At 33.3% G+C, this 20,877-nt stretch overlaps 1 protein-coding gene across 3 annotated transcripts; it reads right to left on the bottom strand.

The window, feature by feature from the left end:
* Positions 1–8,255: 8,255 nt before the first annotated feature.
* LOC109155424 (phospholipase D zeta 1-like) lies at positions 8,256–20,698 on the bottom strand. 3 transcript variants are annotated; one of them, XR_002049910.1, is made up of 22 exons: positions 20,313–20,698; positions 17,270–17,371; positions 17,004–17,119; positions 16,729–16,870; positions 15,625–15,792; positions 14,927–15,100; positions 14,318–14,560; positions 14,118–14,234; positions 13,780–13,919; positions 13,510–13,659; positions 12,521–12,677; positions 12,167–12,443; positions 11,968–12,089; positions 11,520–11,630; positions 11,004–11,150; positions 10,718–10,915; positions 10,372–10,473; positions 10,000–10,131; positions 9,765–9,830; positions 8,873–8,934; positions 8,501–8,787; positions 8,256–8,453 (listed from the first exon to the last, which is right to left on the bottom strand). XR_002049910.1 is itself a non-coding variant. In XM_019303129.1 (21 exons), exons 1-21 carry the CDS (start codon positions 20,514–20,516, stop codon positions 8,559–8,561), a joined length of 3,159 nt encoding a protein of 1,052 aa, XP_019158674.1. In that variant the 5' UTR covers positions 20,517–20,698; the 3' UTR covers positions 8,256–8,558. The 3 variants fall into 3 exon arrangements, 2 of the variants coding, with proteins under 2 accessions (XP_019158674.1, XP_019158675.1); XM_019303129.1 differs by having other exon boundaries at positions 8,256–8,787; XM_019303130.1 differs by lacking the exons at positions 17,004–17,119; positions 20,313–20,698 and having other exon boundaries at positions 8,256–8,787.
* Between the last annotated feature and the right edge of the window lie 179 nt (positions 20,699–20,877).

Below are 20,877 nucleotides of genomic sequence, written 5' to 3'. Positions count from 1 at the left end.
AAGATATTTGATTGGGCTCTTTTAAGCGATTTAACATTTTTGAGTTGTGTATTTAAGAGTTGATGTGCAAAATAATTTGATAGTAATAGAAAAATTATATCATGGACCTGTTTATATATTTTTTTAATTTACGAGAAAGTCCACAATTATTACAAGGAGTCAAACATGAAAGTTTATGATTATCAAACAACCAACTATATATCCAAGCAACTCAATTAGGGTTGTCCCGATTCATTAAAATTTTAAATGTATCAAATATCAATATATGTTTTTTTTTTTTTTTTTTTAAAAATTAAGAGGAGGGCCAAGCCCGGGTGCCTTTAGCTTCGACACCCAATGTTGATGTCATGGTTGGATGGAAAACCAACCTTGTCCTCTAGAAGCGCTTTCGCTAAGTCCGCCGATTGGTCTTTCCATTCAATCCATCTGGTCTGCCTTGACTAACTCTCTTGGCCAAGCTAATCCCTTAAGGATAGCCCAGCCTTTTGCCACCTTAGCGTTATATTTATTATAACAATATGCAAGTTCATTAAAATGACATAAATTGGTAAATTACTACTTAAAACATTTTTTTTTTTTTGCATAAATAAAATCTATATATAAAAAATATAGGAAAAATTGTCAAATAGACTCCTAAACTTTATATGAGAAATTAATTAGGCTATAGAACTTTCAAAAGTAGCAATTAAATCTATCAACTAATAATTTTCGTACATCTAGGCCCAAGAACCGGTTAATTCCTATTAGTAAATGCCGGTAACCTTTTACATGGCAATTGTTGCAAGATTCTTCTTAAATAAATAAATAAATAAATAAATAAATAATAATTTAAAATTTTAATATTAAATTTTTCATAAAAAAACAAACAAACAAAGAATGCTACCATATCTTCCTTCCTCTTTCATTTTTAATCTCTAGTTTGGAGACGAAAGAAGGGAAAAAGAAAATTCTTTCAATTCTTGGTCTTTAGATCTAGAGGTGAAGAAGGAGAGAAGAAGAGGAAGGCAACCATGACCGTCATTTTTTTTTTTTTTTTAAAATTCTTTATCTTCTTTAAACCTTCTTCGTGTTTAGATCTGAAGACAAAGGATGATAGAAAAAGAAGACAGTCATGGCCGTCAGCCATGCCTTACTTCAACCTTGTTTTGTTTTGTTATTTATTTATTTATTTTGGGTTTTTTAAATTATTTTTTCTCTTCTTCGAACCTTCTTTGGGCCTTCTTTTTCTCTAATTTGGAGATGAAGGAGAGAAGAAGGTAGCTATGGCTGCCTTCAACCTTTTAAATAAATAAATAAATAAAATTTCCCTTCTTCCTTTCTAGATCTTTCAACCTTCTTTGTCTCTAAATTTGGAGATGAAGAATGGGGAAGACGAAGGAGGCAACCATAGCTTCCATCTTTGTATATTTTTTTTAAATTAATATTTATTTATTTATTTATTTATTTATTTATTTAAGGAGATTGATGTGCCAAATGTTGGAAATATATTCAAAATGGCAACAACATTTTTGGATATTCAACAATGACTAGTCCGTTATTTGTATACAAAGATGTGGCGGCATGGATTTGTTCAAATCCCACTCCCCTTGCTTTTCGTTGGTTTGTGGCTAGAGTGAGAAGTGACATCACTTTCCTATAGTATATAAAGAAGCAAACTAATTTTGTCGAAACACAAGAAACATACTCCATTTCCTTTCCTCCTCTCTCATCTGCCACTAAAGTTTGAGCAATAGTGAGGTTTGTCTATGTCTAAGCTAGTGCAAGCTTAGCGTAGTTTATTCTATGTTGCCTGTTGAAAGCGTACCGGAAATCTTGATTGCACTATCACCGAGCACATAACGCTTTTAAGGAAGTCTTATTATAACACGCCATTGACTTCGTTTCCAACTTGTTTTTGTTCTCCTTTAATAGAAAGTGTGACAACCTTCGTTGACGTTGCTTTTAAATTCCAATAGTTAAAAGCGTTATTCTTACATCAACAGTCAAATTTTCAGCTTGATGGCTCCTTCTGTCATACCCGATCTATCCAAGATCATTGCCCTTGATGGGAAAAGCTACAAGCGGTGGGCTCAAAGAATGCTTATACTTTTTGAACAGAAAAAATTGGTTTATGTGATGTTCTCAGACCCACCCGAACCTACTCCGCTAGTATTCCCTCTTCTTGGTCCTAGAGAAACCAACCTTGAACCAGATTGAACTCCTAGCCAAGAATTGAGAGAAAACAGCCCTGAGCTAGACTACAATCCTGGTCAAGAATCGGGTGTAACCGCGATGCAATTTAAAGATGACAACATGAAAGCCAGAGGATACCTTCTGTCACAAATGAATGACAAGTTGCTTGACATCTATGTCAAACAAGACTCAGTAAAAATTATTTGGAAAACGCTGTTAGAAAAATATGGTGCAATGATGCTGAAAGTCGAAGTGTCAGAATTGAAAAGAACAAAAGGAGTGGAAAAGTTGAGAAACTCAGAGGATGCTGTTCCGTGTGCGGTAAGCAAGGACACCGAGCATACCAGTGCTATCACCGCAAGGGAAAAACTAGTAGAGGATAAAGTCGAAGCAAATCGAACCTCAGATCAAGATGAGTATTCCATTTATTTTTAGTAGTAGTGATTTTGAGTAACACTTATTTGCTCTAGTTTCAAAGAGCTCACATAAAAGGTGATAATATTAGTACTAAATGTTAGTTGAGTTGACTAAATTTTGAATGCCAATTAATTCTTATTTATTTTTGTGTTGGTAGCATGAAAATGTCATCATTCTTGAACACTCTGTCTATGAAGGTGGCTTTTAAGTAAACTTCAGTTTCACCACTCGACCTATGAGTTTTAAGAAGTAGGGTGTTAATCATGAAGGCTAGTTGAAGCGCCACTTGATTTTCACCTGAAATGAGGTTGACTTTCATATGTTATTAAATAATCAGAGCCTTGCAATAGAAATTGTTGAAGTACGGCAATAATAGTGTTGATTTGCATTATATGAATACTTTATATGAGTTTTGAATTTCCTCAAGTGAAGGAAAAATTGTGCAAATGGAATAACTTTGAATGTTAAAGTTATACTTATTGAATTCACATTGTTGAAATATATTCTCTAATAAATGCTAGTTTGAACATATTCTTTGCATATGAGAGTAATTTCTTTTAAGAATATTATGCGAAGTTTGTGTTTATGTTGTTCAACATGAAGAATGCGAACAACTTTACCTCTTTGGCTTACGTGCAATGGACATTTATACATATGATCTAAATCTTGGTTGATAAAAAGTCTTTGTACTTGTTGCATTGTGGGGGTGATTAGCTCCTTATTTCTTCACAATAAGTTTCTCTATAGTACCGAGAATAACGATAAAAGATAATATTTCATGTTAAGTATGAAAATCTCAAGAGATTGTTTACGAGTAAAAAACACAATGTCAAAGTAGTGTACGTAAGTTTGATAAAAAGGATCAACTTACTTTATTAAAGAAGACCAATTATGAGGATTAGTCATTGAATTATTGATGGAATGACTTATAACCCAAGAGATGATGAATTCGTGGTGGATCCCCACTTGTGTGGTAAAATGAAGTCATGGAAAGAGTCACAAACCAAGGAAAAAGGTAGGAAGTAATTTACGTGTACTAAACGAGCTGAGGAAGAATGCGGGAAGAAGAAAAAAAATAAAAGAGAAAAATGAAATAAATTTGAAAGGACCAAAATACCCTTCTAATTATAACATATTATTTTCCAGTTGAAATTCCGGTAATATGTGACCGGAAAATTAGACCGAAGGATCAAAAGTGATACTAGTTAAAAAGTCATGCACCTAATTAGAGAAAAGCAATAGTTAAGGACTAAAAGTGTTCCACCTATGATAGTCAAGGGACCAAAAGTGATATTTACTCTTTCATATAATGGTAATAAGATAATGATTTGTATGCTTGTCCACAAAAAAATAATAATAATAATAATAAAATAAAATAAAATAAAATGGAGTAGTAATTCATGAACGGTTGTTGTGACAAATCTTGAATAACAACAGTTCACGAAACTGTGATAGGAAATTTATTTGTTTTTTTTTTTTTTTTTTTTTTTTTTTTTTTTGTAATTGTATAAAGTAGGAATGGGTATTTGTGAACGTTGAACAGGTGAAACTAGCCGTGGTTATATTTAACAGTGTGCAATATAGTTAAATGTTTGGATAGTTTATTCTCATTAAGCATATATAATTTGGACCACCTCTTGAATTGTGTGATTTTTTTTTATTATTATTATTTTTATTTTGCAAACGTGTGATTTTTTTTTTAATCATTCCTTTATATTGAGGAGTTGTACGTTTTGATCTATTTCATTTTCTAAAAACATAATAAGTCTCAATCAAAGTTATATCCTTCATTTATGTCCATGTTTTTCATGCTAATCATTTTGTACATTGTGCTTTTAGAGTTGTACTATACAATTTTTTTGACAAAAAAAACCCTTACCGTTATAACTTCCGTTATCTTTTCCATTACTTTTACTATACACATGCATCCACCATATCTTTTATTTTTATTCTTTAATGATAACAATATTTGTAAGACATTATATATTGAAATTAATATAATAAATAATTTTTATTTCATTTAGATTTTAATTAGTAAAAATTTATTAGTTATTTTTAAAAATATAAATATTGGGCATATATTTTTGCGCATCGCGCATAGAAAAGACTAGTCATCACAATACCTTTCAAATTTGGTATTTTCTTATTTTCATTCATAATCAATTTTAATGAAAGTGATGTTATAGAATTCCCATTCTACACTTTTCTTTATAACTTGACAAATTCGTTAAGCATAATTTTGAAAGCAAGTATGTGTACAGGTATATCAAGAATAGTCATTAATAACAGTACATAATAATTATAATTTATGTCTCTTCATAATATATCAATTATCAATGTTACCCCTGAAATATTAGTGGTGTAAATGTTGCCCTTTAATTTTCAAAACAGTACATATATCGCCCCCCTTGTAGTGTAAATGTTGTCTCTCAATTTTCAAAACGATACATATATTATCCCTCCTATACTGTACGGGAGGGACAATATATGTACTATTTTTGCGCATCGCGCATAGAAAAGACTAGTCATCACAATACGTTTCAAATTTGGTATTTTCTTATTTTCATTCATAATCAATTTTAATGAAAGTGATGTTATAGAATTCCCATTCTACACTTTTCTTTATAACTTGACAAATTCGTTAAGCATAATTTTGAAAGCAAGTATGTGTACAGGTATATCAAGAATAGTCATTAATAACAGTACATAATAATTATAATTTATGTCTCTTCATAATATACCAATTATCAATGTTACCCCTGAAATATTAGTGGTGTAAATGTTGCCCTTTAATTTTCAAAACAGTACATATATCGCCCCCTTGTAGTGTAAATGTTGTCTCTCAATTTTCAAAACGATACATATATTATCCCTCCTATACTGTACGGGAGGGACAATATATGTACTATTTTAAAAATTGAGGGACAACATTTACACCACTAATAATTCAGGGGTGACATTGATAATTCACGTATTATGGAGGGCCATAAATTACAATTTTCTCTTAATAATAACAAAACACATTTAGGACTAAATTAGAGACCAGTGACTTCTATTAGTCCAAGTAAATCCACATGCAGAGTTAATGCCATATGGGGTCATTCGAGTAATGTTTAGGGGGTGTTGGTTGGAAGTAAGGAATTAAGGGGGAAAGTAATTGTAATTCGGTGGTGAAAGAATAAGGTGGAAATAAAGTAGGAATTCAAATTACAGTGTTGGGTATGCAGGTGGGAATAAAGTAGGAATTCAAATTATAGTGTTTGTATGCAATAATAAGGCATGGAATTGAAAGGGAATAAGTGATACAATGACTAAAATGCCCTTATGTACTACTAATAATAATAATAATAATAATAATAATAATAATAATAATAATAATAATAATAATAATAATAATAATAATAATAATAATAATAAATTTTGGAAATAATAATAGTAATAATAACAATGATGATGATTTTTTTTGAAGTAATAATAATAATAATAATAATAATAATAATAATAATAATAAAGAAGAAGACAGCTAATAGGACAAAAGAAGAGTGAGGGTAAAATGGTCATTAACCTATTTTTTTTCTCCCTTCAATTCGACGAATTGTAATTCATAGGGGAGGGGGTATGAATTACAATTCAGTATTTGGAGGGAATTGCAATTCCCTCCAACCAAACGACGTAATTGTGGGTTGTGCTGAATTACAATTCAACTACGACTTAATTACGTCCAACTAAACAGCCCGTTAGTACGTCCTAGACTTTTAAATTGACCACGCGTGATCCTTTGACTTTCAAATTGTTACCATCGATGGTCCAAATTAACCACTCATGGTCCTTCAACTATCAAACCTTCAACTTTCAAAATTTAACCAGTTGTGGTCCTCCTGGAAGGACCATGAGTAGTTAAAATTTGATAGTTGAAAGACCATGTGTGGTTAACTTGGACCACGGATGATAACAATTTGAAAGTTGAAGGATCGCGAATGGTCAGTTCGAAAGTTTAGGACGTACTAAACGTGACAAAATCACTATACTCAAAGGACCCCATATGGTATTAATTCTTCACATGCAACCATTATAGAGGTCTAGAATGACAACAAAATTTATAGGCTTCTTTGACACACATAACATAAATGCATTTTGACATATTTAATTTTGGGCAACCAACTACCATAATTTTAAAAAATTTTGAACGGAATTCAAACTTGGCATATGGCATATCGTTGTCTTTTATGCCAAAAAAAGAAGCTATCTTTGACTAACAAGCTAAGCATTTCACATTTGATTCAACCATTGATTAAGATTTAATAAATTAAACTTATAATGAAAATTACCTTCTTTATGTAAATTGTAAAGTAAAGAGAACATTGTAATATTTTTATCAAACATGGTACAACCACTTGTAGTAAAAGAAACTTTATCACCATTATCACACATGACTAATGCAAAGAAAATTAAATTTTAATCCTTCAACCACAAGTAACACACCACTAAGAGAGAAAAAAACTATTAATACATACGTTTATTTATGATTTTTTTGTATACATTTGCCTTCAAGAGTAATTTGATCATTAGTTTTGCATTTCATCAATTTTATGAACCAAAAAGTACCACTCGTTGTGCATGTAAAAAAAAAAAAAAAAAAAAAAAAAATCCTCTATTGATATGGATGGATCCACAAAATCATTTGAGTGAGGTAAAGTTTAAAATACGTTAGAAATTAAATGTCAATTACAAAATATCAAACAACCATATATATATATATACATACATACATATAAAGGGGTGGGTGGGAGGAGGAGGCAGTTGCCCCACTGCCCCTACAATGGCTCCGTCTCTGTCTATTGATATATATACCAAGTGAAATTTTGTTTGATTTATAAAATTCAAATCAATATGTAAATCTTTTGACTTCTTGAGAGTTGGCTCTTGTGCATTTAACAACCCATCTTAATTTTTGCAAATACAATTTTGTCTTACTAACAAGTAAAACTTTTCGTTTGATTGGAAAATTACCAACTTAATGTTCATATTTTCACAAAGGAGGAGAAGATTTTGAAGTATCTGCGTGTAAAAAACAAGTTGGCTATTTGGCTGAATGAGTGAATGATGTACAGTCTAGCTAGTTGTATATAGCAACGCTAGCACCCATATTCTTTTATTTTGTAGATTTACTAGTGCGTTTAGACCAGGCTAATTTGACATTTTCGCAACACTTACAATTAACTCAGCCCCAAAATTAAAGGGAAAAAGAATAATTAAAAGCATAAGAAAATTATATTATTTTAATGACATTTTTTTTATCTCTTACAATGATGTCGACATGTCTAAAAGGAAAATAAAATAAACACTTTTGAAATAATTTACATTTTTTTTCAATTCTCATTTCGATCACTTAATATAACCAAAATATCTTCTTCTTTTTTCCCTTTTTTTTTTTTTTTTTTTTTTTTTTTTTTCCATTTTGAGAACAAACGGAGTAGTCAAGTAAGTATAACATGATTTTCGTACTTAAAGGTCATACGTTTGATTCTTACCAACACCCACAAGAATGATTTGAAGCTCAATTTTGAGTATACTATCAAATGCATAACATAATGTAAATATTATTTATTTTGGAGACATTTTCACAAATATGCCATAAACAACAATAGAAACATGTGGTCAATAACTTAATTCAATCATGAGCGTATTATTGAATATAAATAATCTGTACATCCCTGTGGTGCAAAAAAAAAAAAAAAAAAAAAAAAAAAAAAAAAGTACAACACTAACTGTAAAACATATGTTGGCATGAAATAAGATTCAGAAGTCCTGTTGTAACTCCTACTTCACAAGTTCCCTAACACTATGGGGTTTATAATTGTACATGACATTGATGATGATATACATACGTGTACCAATAATATAATTTTGGATGCTTGAAATTTGAATGGAAGACTGAAAGAATAGCGAGCCCTGCCCGGCCTGAGTGATCAATGGAAAACTTGAGGAGAAGTATAGAATTCACGATTACTTAGCATTGGTCTCAAATCATCATCACGCATGAACTCTAATGGAAAACAAACAAGATGCCCTTTTACTGACTTCAACTTTTCTACTACTATACTTTCCCCCTTCTCACAAACTTCAACTTTCTCTGCTGCAACTCCTAGATCCACTATGGCGTGCCCCAGTTTCTCTTTACATTGCCTGAATGCTGACCTGCATGCATGTATTTCGTCAAAACTTTGGGATATAATCATAAATCTCAAGTGTAATTGAAACAATGAGAGAAAGAGCAAAACACCTTGAGTGTATGGTGTCATTTGGGACACAAGAGAACACTTCTTGGTAGATCGCTTCATTATTCTGTGAAAATATATAAAACAAGTTATCAGAGGTTAGGTCTACATTAAAGAGGATTAATATATATATTCTCTGTATACAAGGCATTCTTGAGAAGCAAGAATGAGTAAAATTTCATAATTTGAAAATGCAATGGCTAATGAAGGGCGAAATATAATGTTTGATTAGAATTCATTTACTTGTTTATGAACAAATAGAAAAGAAAAAAATATGTTCATTTTTAAGAATGGTTGGAAAATCCATCCCCTCAACTCTCTTCTTTGGCTTCCATCCCTTTGAAACTAAAAATCCTTTACCCCCAATATTTCAATTACTTTTATTCTCGTTTTTAGGCTCAAAACCTACAAAGTACAAACTAGACACCCCCTTAGTACATTATATATATATATATATATCATTAAGGTGCGGACCAGCTTTCCCTTGCGAACTTCTGAAGGAATGCATGGTAAGTATTACATGAATACACAATAACTACTCCCATGTGCGGTAATACATGAATGCACTATACATGCGGTGCATTCGTGTAATAATTTTTGTGCATTCATGTAGTAGGTACGCACAGAGTTGAAGTAGTTGTTGTGCATTCATGTAGTACTTATCGTGCATTCCTTCAATTCGTAGGTTTGCATGAGAAGGGTGATTCGCACCTGAAGTGGACCCTTATATAAAATTAAGCTCAAATGAGAACCTCTATTAACATGTGAACCTGTGTACCATTGTACACCGTTGATCTTGCTCGACTAGATTGAAATTGCTGATTAGAGATAAATACTACTGTACTTATGACGCCCACTTAGTCTAACCACACTACTCCATATTAAATAGTCGTTCACCTTAGCAGTTGCCATCAGCAAGTCTTTGTATGTTGTATCAGCTATAGGATCTTTGATTTGGCAAATCTGGAAAAAGAGACAGGCATATTAATTGCAGTATTTCCTACCCTGCACGTAATATGTGAATTATTTTTGCATATAAAGCCCCCAAAAAGGGATGTCTCAACAGGAATTTTCACAAGGCATGTTAGTTGCAGTCTTAAATGATGCATATTTTGAAGACATTGTGACTGACCTCTCCAGAATGTAGACCCAGGTGCTCTGCCCATAATGAAACCCGAAGGCTATAACAAAACTTTCCAGCCATCCAAGGCTTTCCATTCATTGATGAGTCGATGAAACATTTATCCTCAACGACTACACAAATCTGAGATCAGAATTGAAATTTCTAAGTCAAAATGATCAAAGGATAAGGAAAATGAAAGGCCTAAAGGATCTGCTAGCTATTTTTTTAAAAGTGTGTGATAGTAAAGGATGACAAACAGGAATTAAGAGTTTATCTTTGCAGAGAAATTCAACATCTAAAACATAAAAGATGGTCTATCCTGTCCTGTCCTGTAACATTGATAACGCAACGATTAATCATGGGCGGGCTAGCAGAAATTACCTCAGAGTCCCGAGATCCAAGCAAGCTTCTGTCGTTAATATTAGATGAGCCAACCAAGGCTATACGGTCATCGACTATCATGACTTTACTATGAACATAAATCTACATAAAAAATTTAAAAATAAATAGATAAACAAATATTTGAAACTAGGTTCATGAAGTGCTTTATCAAGTATATAAAACTGCAATGTCTCTAATGTGGTTAAAAACAAGAAATGGCAACATGCAAGCCCATGCAAAGCAGATAACTATTCTGATGTGAAAATTAGACTAGTAAAGCAGACAATCTATGACCAAAAAAACACAAATATACATTAGCTTACAGGAATACTACATAAGAAACTACCTGATTCGTGACTAATGGACCGTCATCAGAAAGTCGGCCATAAGTTCTGAGACCATAAAAAGATATGAAATCGGATGTTTTAGGGCCCAACAATGCATTCAGGTTATGCAATATTGAGTTTTCTCCCCGGCATATTGTTCGATATTGCCAATGCATTAAGGCTCTCACTGTTGCTGCTCCACCATCATCCAGAGCGCCCTGTTAATTAGACAGTTGATGAAAATGAAAATCTAATTTAAAAGAAAAAAAAAAAGGCATTTGAAGGATCATTTAAATGAAGCTCTACCTGGTATCCTGGTAACAGTGGAATGACTATTACAACCCTGAAACATATCTTCTCTCTATGTGCTCGCAAAATGCGCTTGTATAAAGCATCAAGCACTCGGTTTTGTATGATTTCATCCCCAGAAAGGCCTGATATAAAAAATTGATTCTGGAAGTAGGGATTGGCAAAATAAAGAAATAATAGCAAAAAGTTAGACTCAACATTTTTCACTCTGATCATTATAGTAAGAACCTTAAGAGGAACATAAATAATGAGAAACAGAAAATATGCCATTTTGTTAGTGAGAAACTCAAATTAATCTATATTCTAAATAAAGAAACACCCCACCCCAAAAAAAAAAAAAAAAACTACCCTGCACCTTCATCAATCCACAACTTCAAGCAATGTTTGGTGGACAAGGATCTGATGATCCCCAACGCAAATATTATAATAAGAAGATAGAAGAAGCCACTAGTATGTGACACTACTTACTTGAATAAGTTTTATAGAGTATCGTCAGTGATGTTATATTAGTACCTCAATGAAGACAAAGTGTTCGGCTTTCTCAATGAGAGAACAATAAGCATTATGAATGCTATCTTCGGTGTGACTTGTTCCAGCAGACCACTGGCTTACACTTCTAACGACCTATAACACATTAGACATTGGATTTATTAATAATTTGAAACTTAATTCAAACACATGTGAAAAACAGGAAGTTAATGATGACATTGAGGAGAGACTATTTTAGTCCATTCGAAAAAGTTCATTGAGGAAGTACAGACAGTAACAAATTAACCAATACCAATGAAAACAAGTAACCGGTAAACAACTGAAAACTTCAAATCCTCTGATTCCAAGTTTACAAAATTGGCTGATAAAATAAGGGATCACTTTTGTTATTTGTTTATTAATAATTTTGGCACTGAAACAGGCTAACATCAGATATCACCTAACATTATCATATGCAATAGAAAATGCTAACCTGACAGGAGCAATTAGTTCGAGGACCAACTTCTGCCACTTCATCAGCTGAAAATTGACAAGCCCTCTCTTGTGTTTCCCACCAATCAACTTGCAGGTTTGTCATTGTTTGTTCTGGTCGGTCTGAAAATATTCATCTCAGATCTAAGATTAAAGTGTCATTTATAGGTTATTAATAGATGGAAAAGTACAGAACTGACCAGCTACAGTTGGCTGATCAAAAGAACCATGAATTTGAGCAAAACCATTTAGTTTGTTGTCTATATTAGAAGCTTCCATGTCACTGGCTTCTGGGGGCAAAAGCAATGGAACATCTTCAGGTGGTGACTCTGAAGGAAATGAGTCGTATTTTTCATTCACTTCAGCATTTTTATTTTCAATATCCACCTCTCGGCTTCTTCCCATGTAATGTGGGATAACCATGTGATGCTGTGGCATTAGCAGTGGTATCGTGTGTTCATTTGGAGCTTTACTTCTCTGTTTAACAACAGGTTATATTAGCAAATTGAAATTGAAAATTTTTAGAACAACCAAATTAAAGGAGAAAAAGAAACCTTGGCATGATTCCAGCGCTGAACAAAATGTCTAGCAATATCTCGGCACGGTGGTCCCCAAAGAGCAAAGTGGACATCATGCCAAGGCATTCGGGGGTATCTCTCTCGGTCAAGCTCATCTGTCATTGCATCTTCCCAAGAATTTGGTTCAGATTCTCTGTATAACCCAAACAGAAAGGTTAAACATATGAAACTCCACATTGTTCATTAGCTACACGCCTACACATCAAAGGTAAAAATCGCAAACAGTGGTCCATGATTCTTACTATCAAAATTGTTTGCCCTTCCCATTTATATGCAGGGTTGCAATATAAATGAATATATTTATTAAACATGGGTTTCAGTTAAAAGTTGGTCAAGATGACACTTTAATTTTCACAATCGATATGTGGTAGTTGCAGGGAATTGATCCTTGGAGGCCTGGACTTCTGTATGAAGTGTCAAGGCAATATCACCTGATTAAGAGATCCAACTTCAAAGATAAATGCTGATTAAGAATTGAATTTTAGTTTCTTTTCATTCCATGACTATTGATTAGTAATGCACATTCTGAAGAATGTCAAAAAAAGAATCTGTATAATATTGTTAGTGAAGTTGCAAAAGCATGAAGATGTAACCACTAAGATTTGATCAAATTGACATGTATACAACTGATCAATATGAAAGTTAAAGACAAATAAACATGCAACAAGTAACCCCTAATACAAGCTACAAGTCTAAAGGGACCGCCCTTTATTTATTTGAGATTTTGTGTTTCTTCCCTTTAATAGTTCTTACTAATTGGGGTGAAACATGAAATGCATATAATTAGATCGACTTTGCCCATGCTTAAATATTTATAATCAGGAAACTGAGTTTCCTACTCCAAGGGTCTCGAGGGGGGTTTCATTTGTAGAGCAACTACACCAAAGTCACAACTACCCAAACTTGCTTACAAAAACTAAATCATGAGAGTTGGTTCATAGGTGTGAAATTAGGACTGAATTTACCTTGGATTGTAATAGTCCTTTCCAGGCCATATTGAAGAAGGGAAATCACCAACTTTGTGTTCAGGTGTATCATAACGGCCAAAGCATAAATCTATTCCTCCAAAATGGCATATATGGTGATCTACAATAACAATTTTTTCATGGTGAGACCTGCATGTAGCAAGAAAAGTCCATAATTATTTCATGGTGAGACCTCCAAAATACAGAAACACATTTTATTCTTATATCAATTTAATTACAACAATGAGACAGTAAAATCAAACAGCATACCAATAGTATATCCCAGCAGGGAAACGGTCAGGATAGCGTAAAACTTTCACATTCTTGTGAATGGTAAGAAGCTTTCTTTTACTGTATGAGCTGTTAATTTTCAAAGCAAGAGCAACTTCCTTGTAGAGAAGAATGTAAATCTGTGTGACAATTGAAATCCAGTCAGATAGATAATTTGAAATCAAATTGGGAGTAAAAAAAAAAACCTACAAAGTAAAGCATATTAACTTATCATGTTTAACTTAGTGAGTTCAAATAAACATGACAAGAAACTTGTTAAAAAATAATAAAAACAAACGAACAAATAAAGAGCTTGAAGAGAGCATTCTGAATTGAACCTGAACCCCTTGGTTAGCTTTAGCTTCAAGTAAGGCATCTAGTCTGGAGGAACTGTGGTTGTGAAATGGACGTCTCAAGTACAGTTCTGGGCAAAGCCACCATCCAGTAATATATATCTGCACATACAACTTGCAATGAATTCTATATCACATATAACGGATAGATGGACACATTTGATGTGCCTAGTTAAGAGCTGAACCTCAGACTTTGCACTCTCAATTGATAAAGCAATTGCTTCAAATGATTCCTTTCCATCTATAAACCATTGGATGCAACTACCATCCTCAGTCAACCCACGTTGTGGAGAAAAAGAACCAAATCGCTGAGGGCTACACCAACCATCTTTGGGCTTTAGACCAGCTTCATTAATCATGGAAACCCAGTTCTTTACTTCAGCTGAACTTGTGGTTTTAAATTTTATGCTTCGATTCCCACAAGTAACCTGTTGGCCATTCCAAGTGTTACAAAACATGAAAATTAGAGGAAAATGGGTAGTTTAGCTGAAATTTTGGTCCTAAGTTCATGCATGGATCCCCCACAAGTAAACCTTCAGCCATTATATTCCTAATATTACAAAACATGAAAATTAGAGGAAAGTGGGGAAGGGAAGGGGGGGAGAGGGGGTGGAGGAATTAGAAAAGCAAATGGGCAGCAAGTATTGATGAAAGAGGGCCTCCAAGATTTACTATAGTTGATAACAATTACAAGCATGAAAAATTGACAAAAACAAGTAAACATGAAATAATTTTCCAATGTGAAATTGTTTCATTATCACTGAATAAATGATACCAAAGTTCCAGAAGCTTACCTTAAATGCATAGCGCAAAGGATTGCGTTCTTTTATCTCCTCTGCCAAATTTACTCGATCTTCTCCCTTTCCATTAACAAAAGGAAGTGCATCGAAGACAAATATGTCCAAGAGTTTGGTGTCAAAAGGGTTTATTAGCAAGGCCAAGAAACCAGGTTTCAAAACAGCCCAAATCTACAATAAAGATATTGAACTAATTAGCAGATGAATTACAAATGTCTCTCTGAGAAACAACAATTAGCCTGATTAAGTGTGTAGATGATAATCCTTTTACAAGTTGAAGAATCAATATACAGCAATTTGATGAGCTAACCAATGAAAAAGGAATAAAGAGGCTTTGATTACTCAATGCTACAGTCAAATGGAAGGCAATGTCAGAGCTTACAAACTTCTTTTGATTATGCATTATCTTTTCAAGTTCCCATTCTGTAGATTCATGGAAAATCCAATTCTCCTAATGCTAAAAACATCAATGAAATAGATATAAGCCCCTTTGCCAATAACTATTTCATTTATTGCTCAATCTGAATAGAGACAGAAGTCTTTGACCACATATGTCCATAGTATTATTTATAAATAACATCATATCTTCAGTTACCATAAATCTTACTTAAACTTGACTAGATGCGCTATGGTCATTCTAATCATTGAGGGTGGCAATGGAACAGTTAGTAGAGTTATTGATTAAGAGCATTTACCTTTTGCCAATTATTATTGCAACAGCCAGGCCAACAACACAAACAACATCTATTGTCATCACCCTCTGAAACCAATGATAAATGCTTAACCATTACAAAATTCTCTTTAAGCTTTGGGCCATACTCAGGTAAAAATGATAACTTTGAAACCTCTAAAAACCTGCACACCTGGAATTGAGGTAGCACCCAGTGGATTAACACCAGGGAAAAAGTGTAATGAAACAAATATAAAAACTAAATGGCAGAATGAGTTTCTCAGTAAATAGTTTTAATAATAGAATTTCCACTATTAGTTAAACAAAATAGGGAAAGCAGTTACTGGAACAACCAATGACTTGCCTGATGACCCCCAACAGTCTTAGACAAAAGAATTGAACATAAAATAAATACATTTCTCAAACATGAAACATAATGTTGATAGCTTAAAGATAGTAAACATACATTATACTATTTCCTTAAAATTGTAAAGAATTTAGCCAGTACTCTTATTGCAGTTTAATGTAACATTCGAAAATCAAAATTAAAATGGAGATAATGGTGAAAAAAAATTGTGGTTTTTCTATTATTTCCATCATCATAGAAAATTTTGTAGTTCTTTCTAGACTTGTGCTAATCTCAAATTACCTTCACAAGTCACTGCTTTTCAAATGCCAAACCCATATTTTAAATCATGAATGTTGGCCATTGGTCATCTAGAAACTTCTTTACAATAACCCTAATCATGAGCAGTACAGTCCTTTGACTGACAAGAAAAAGGAGTGCTTCTCCAAGCTCACTTATTATACCACACAGAGTAAGTTCCCAAACTTTTAGCATGAGCAAAGATGACACTTGTGTCACCCCAGATATGAAAATAATTAGGACAGTTAAATACCAAACAAGAAGTGCATAAGATTTTTTAGTTTTTTTAATTTTTTGATTTGCTGAAAAGTAGATAGGAAATAAAAGGTCCAGAGGTCTAAAAGAATGTAACTTGCAATATGTATACCATCTCTCCAATGATATCAAGAGATAAAATATGCATTTCAATCATATAACTTAAATTCCTTTCCATGAATAAACCAGCACTGAATATCATAAAGAATTTGAGAATCATGATCACACCTCTCTAGAGTTTACAATATCCAAGTTTCCCAGAAAATGATTCAGGTATTCTTGCATTGCACGTTTTGCTCTATCTGAGATGGTCTGCTGCTTACACAAGGATGGACGAATGATTGGCAAAGCAGCTCTGGATGGTACATACCTGCACAATTAAGCTGTGTGTCAAAAGCACAACTTTTACTGCACAAGAAGGTTTGGCATAGGAGAAACTGCAAAGAACTAGCCATTGGGTCAAGGGAAGTGAAGAAAGAAAAGGGTTTGGTTTTTTTCTTCACATTTTCTTAACACTATCTTCATTATACAAAGGGATGACTCCATCATCTGGTTCATCATCATCCAGCAGGCCTGTTGTTTGTTCTCCTATTCCTATGTGGTGAAGCCATTCCTTAACCTATCACATTGAATCCATATGAAGCATGCTAAGTTGCTTAAATATTCATCCAAAGCACACAATACAGATGACACATTAATATATGATTATATGTTGATGGTGAAATCAAAATTATGAATGGAAAAGATAAGCCAAACCGATAAAGAGAACCTGCTCTTGTTTTTCATGGAATTCCTCAATTATAGAGCGCTTCTTCAATGCAAAGTGCAAATAGATTACTTGTGACGCCTTCTTCAACAAGTTCCATTTAAACTGTTAATAGGACAAGAGAAGTAAGCACTTTGATATATGAGTAAGCAGCACTTCTCAAGAAAACAAAAACCATGAAATAAACTGGGTCTAAGGCAGTACAAAATCTCAAGAAAATAGGGGTCAATATGTTTTTTTTTTTTTTCTTAAAACACTCCATGTGAGTATTTCTCCCAACATTAGTTATTTTCTAAAGCATAGAAAGGGAAATCATAAACACCCCAAAAAAAAAAAAACTTTTGTAGATGAGGTATTGAAAATATCTACCACATAACACTAGTTGCAGAAGAAAACAAGTATAAAAGAAGATCTTTCCAGTTGTAATAACTAAGATAAAACTAGTAAGTGTGGTTCACGGAATGTTAGATTACCTTAGAGAATGTTAGATTGCTGGGAATGTTAGACTCCTGTGTTTGGTTTAAAACTAAGGTATGTAAATAAGGCAACGGTAATAAGACAAATTGATTAAAATGCCAAAAGCCCAAAATTAGTAATAAGACAAGGGAATGTGAGAATACCTAAAAAATTGGAGGGTATCTCACATTCCCTTCCAAGAGCTAAAAACTTTATGTGGAGGTTATGTGACATTCCCGGGTAAAATTACATAACCCGAACCACACATGGGAATCTTATATTCCCAAGCAAATATAACCTTAGTTATCTTATATAATTGAACCAAACACCCAAAAGTGAAAGGATTGACATAGTTGCAGATACAATGTACTATCCTACTGGCCAAACTGTCAAGCTGTCTGTAAAACCTTTTTGACATTAAAGTAATGTAATATTCCCAAGAGCAGGCATTCAAGATTTAGCTAGTAACTGTTTGAAATGTCAATCGCCAGGAAAAAATGGAAAAAGGAAAACAACTAAGCAGTTTTTGAAGCATAGCTGGTGGAAAAATTACACCATTTCTGGATCAGCTAACATTGTCTACATATAATTTCTCATCATGTGCAACATAAAGAATAGAAGACAAACTGACAAACCATATGGTACAGACTTCAACAGTATAGAGAACAGAATACCAAGTTTGCTTCCCACTGGCCAAAGGAATTATGGTATACAGATTTTACCCATTAAAAATAAAGGCTTAACACCTAGGATTATGTATCATTTGATTCCTTTAGCAAAGAAAACTCAAGCAAAATAAGAAATCAGATTGATTAATGAGCACATCTATTTTTCAGAGCTTTAAGAATGTGTGCTCCTAGTAAAAATCAACCAAACAGTTAGTATATTATACCATAATCCATTATCTGGAGAGTCAAGGTATCCTTGTACATGCAATATCAACTACAGTTCAAATTTTATCAGGAAAACCAAAATTCCTCTGCATTTAAAATGTGTTGCTATCACCTTCAAATAGGTGTCATAAGAAAACCAGAAATTCACTTTATTCCGAAACTTAGAAATTTGTCTACATTCCTTCCAATAATTTGTTTTAGAATAACTCTGGTGTAAAACTATTCAAGTGAGATGTATAATACTAAATACTTTTTAACTAAAATGTAACACTTTTGTAATCCATAAAAATATTAGTACACTTTAATTAAAAATTATTATGTGAGACAATCTAACACAATTCACTTATGCCAACATAATTAATAACCTTAACTTAAGCCATCATTTTTTCTGTGAAAGCTGCAATACAAACTTATTGCCCTGCCAATCATAGGCATTTTTTTTACTCAAAACTCATAAAAGTCAGAGCATATAATAGAAAAAAAAAAAAACAAAAAAAACAAAAAAAAAAAAACTATCTTTGAAATGTGATTCTTTCACTGTGGATAGGTATTATCACACGGGATGAAAGACAAATATCCTCAAATTAAAAGATGTTTGAAAATGGCTATTCAAATGTTTGATACTAAATTGAAACTTTAATTGCTCACTCTATGCTATAAACTAAGGTATCACTAAAACCTCAATAGAGAAAAACTAATACAGAGTAGTAATTAGTTTGAGTCCTACTAGGAACAAATTTGAGTATGGGGTATATAGTCTACATATTTCTGTATTTAGTCCCTTTAATTTGAGGAATAACATTTGGTGTAACTAGGGGTGTAAAGGAGCTGAGTCAAGCTCAAGTTCGAACTCAAGCTCGATAAATAATAGGTAGGCAAAAATTGAAGCTCAGCTCGGTTATGAAACGAGTCAGTTCGAACTTGAAGTTGACCGAGCTCGAGCTGAACTTTGACCGCACAACTCGCGAGCCATTATATATATATATATATATGTGTGTGTGTGTGGTGTGTGTGTGTGGGGCTCACGAGCAGAGCCACAAGCCTAAAACATTTGAGCTCGAGCTCGATTACAAAATGTGCTGACTCGAGCCAAACTTTGACCGGGCAGCTGGTGAGCTGCTCAGCTCATTTACACCCTTAGGTGTAACTAGTCACTAAGAATATTAGTATTTGGTGGAGAGAATTTGCAATTGCATCATCGTAATAATTGTTTAAAAAAAAAAAAAAATCAATGCTGAAATCGAATCCGATCATGCATATATTCCACTGGTTGCTAAATATATCGACAACACCAACATTTACCAAATAAGCAAAATTCACTAAAACTACCGCAGTTAAACCTCATTTTAACAGGCGTGAAAAAAGGACTGAAAAAAAAAAAAGTCATAGAAATTAAATTCAAAAAAGTTTGGCTAATATTGTTGTCACTACTTCTTCGAATGTATAAAATAATTATTTAAAAAAAATGGATACGGTACGAACAAAATAGTGGCCACCACATTTAAAAATACATTTATGCACCAAATCCACCAACGATCAATTATACATTCATATATGCATAAATGACATAGATTACAGACATCCATGAGGCATTAATGCCAAATGCATAACTACGTTCATAACTTAAAAAATTGAATGCAATGAGAGCACAGCTTAATAATTAGTATATACTCCGTAATATATAAGACGATGAATACCTGTTTGTATTGGAGTTGAATTGTGTAGGACAAGAGCAAAGCGCTGAAATCGCTAGCCTCCGGTCTGGACACTGAAACAACGGTAGCTTTTGGCAATTCGTCGAAAATCCTCGCCGCCTCCGCACAGTGCCGGAGCGACTGCGTCGAAGACTGCGGCGACAACGGACCGAACTCTTCTTCTCCGATCAGCTTTTCCGTCAACATTGTCCTCAGTTCCCAGAAAATTTGAACTCAACAAAATGATTTATCAGAAACCCCGGTCCCTTCGATTCGCATTTCCTTTATTCACACTCCAAAGCAACAAGCTAAGAAGACAGATTCAGAATATTATGTAGAGTATTTTGTTTTTCTCTTTCTATCACTATATATGTGCATTTGTGTGTGTATATAACTATATATATAGGTGTTGTATATATATATATATATACACACAGTTATACACACACACACAAGTGTTTAACTTAAACATGGAGAAGAGAGAACGAGAGGGGAGGCGCACTGGCGCACGTTATGGTTGGGTAAGGCTAACAAGACGTTTACGCAGTTAAGTGACAGTTCAATGATG

This window comes from Ipomoea nil, unplaced genomic scaffold (genome assembly GCF_001879475.1).
Source record: "Ipomoea nil cultivar Tokyo-kokei standard unplaced genomic scaffold, Asagao_1.1 scaffold2701, whole genome shotgun sequence".
NCBI classification, from domain to species: Eukaryota; Viridiplantae; Streptophyta; class Magnoliopsida; order Solanales; family Convolvulaceae; genus Ipomoea; species Ipomoea nil.
Note: the sequence above shows the minus strand (reverse complement) of the source record. Positions and strands in the feature narration are given on the sequence as shown.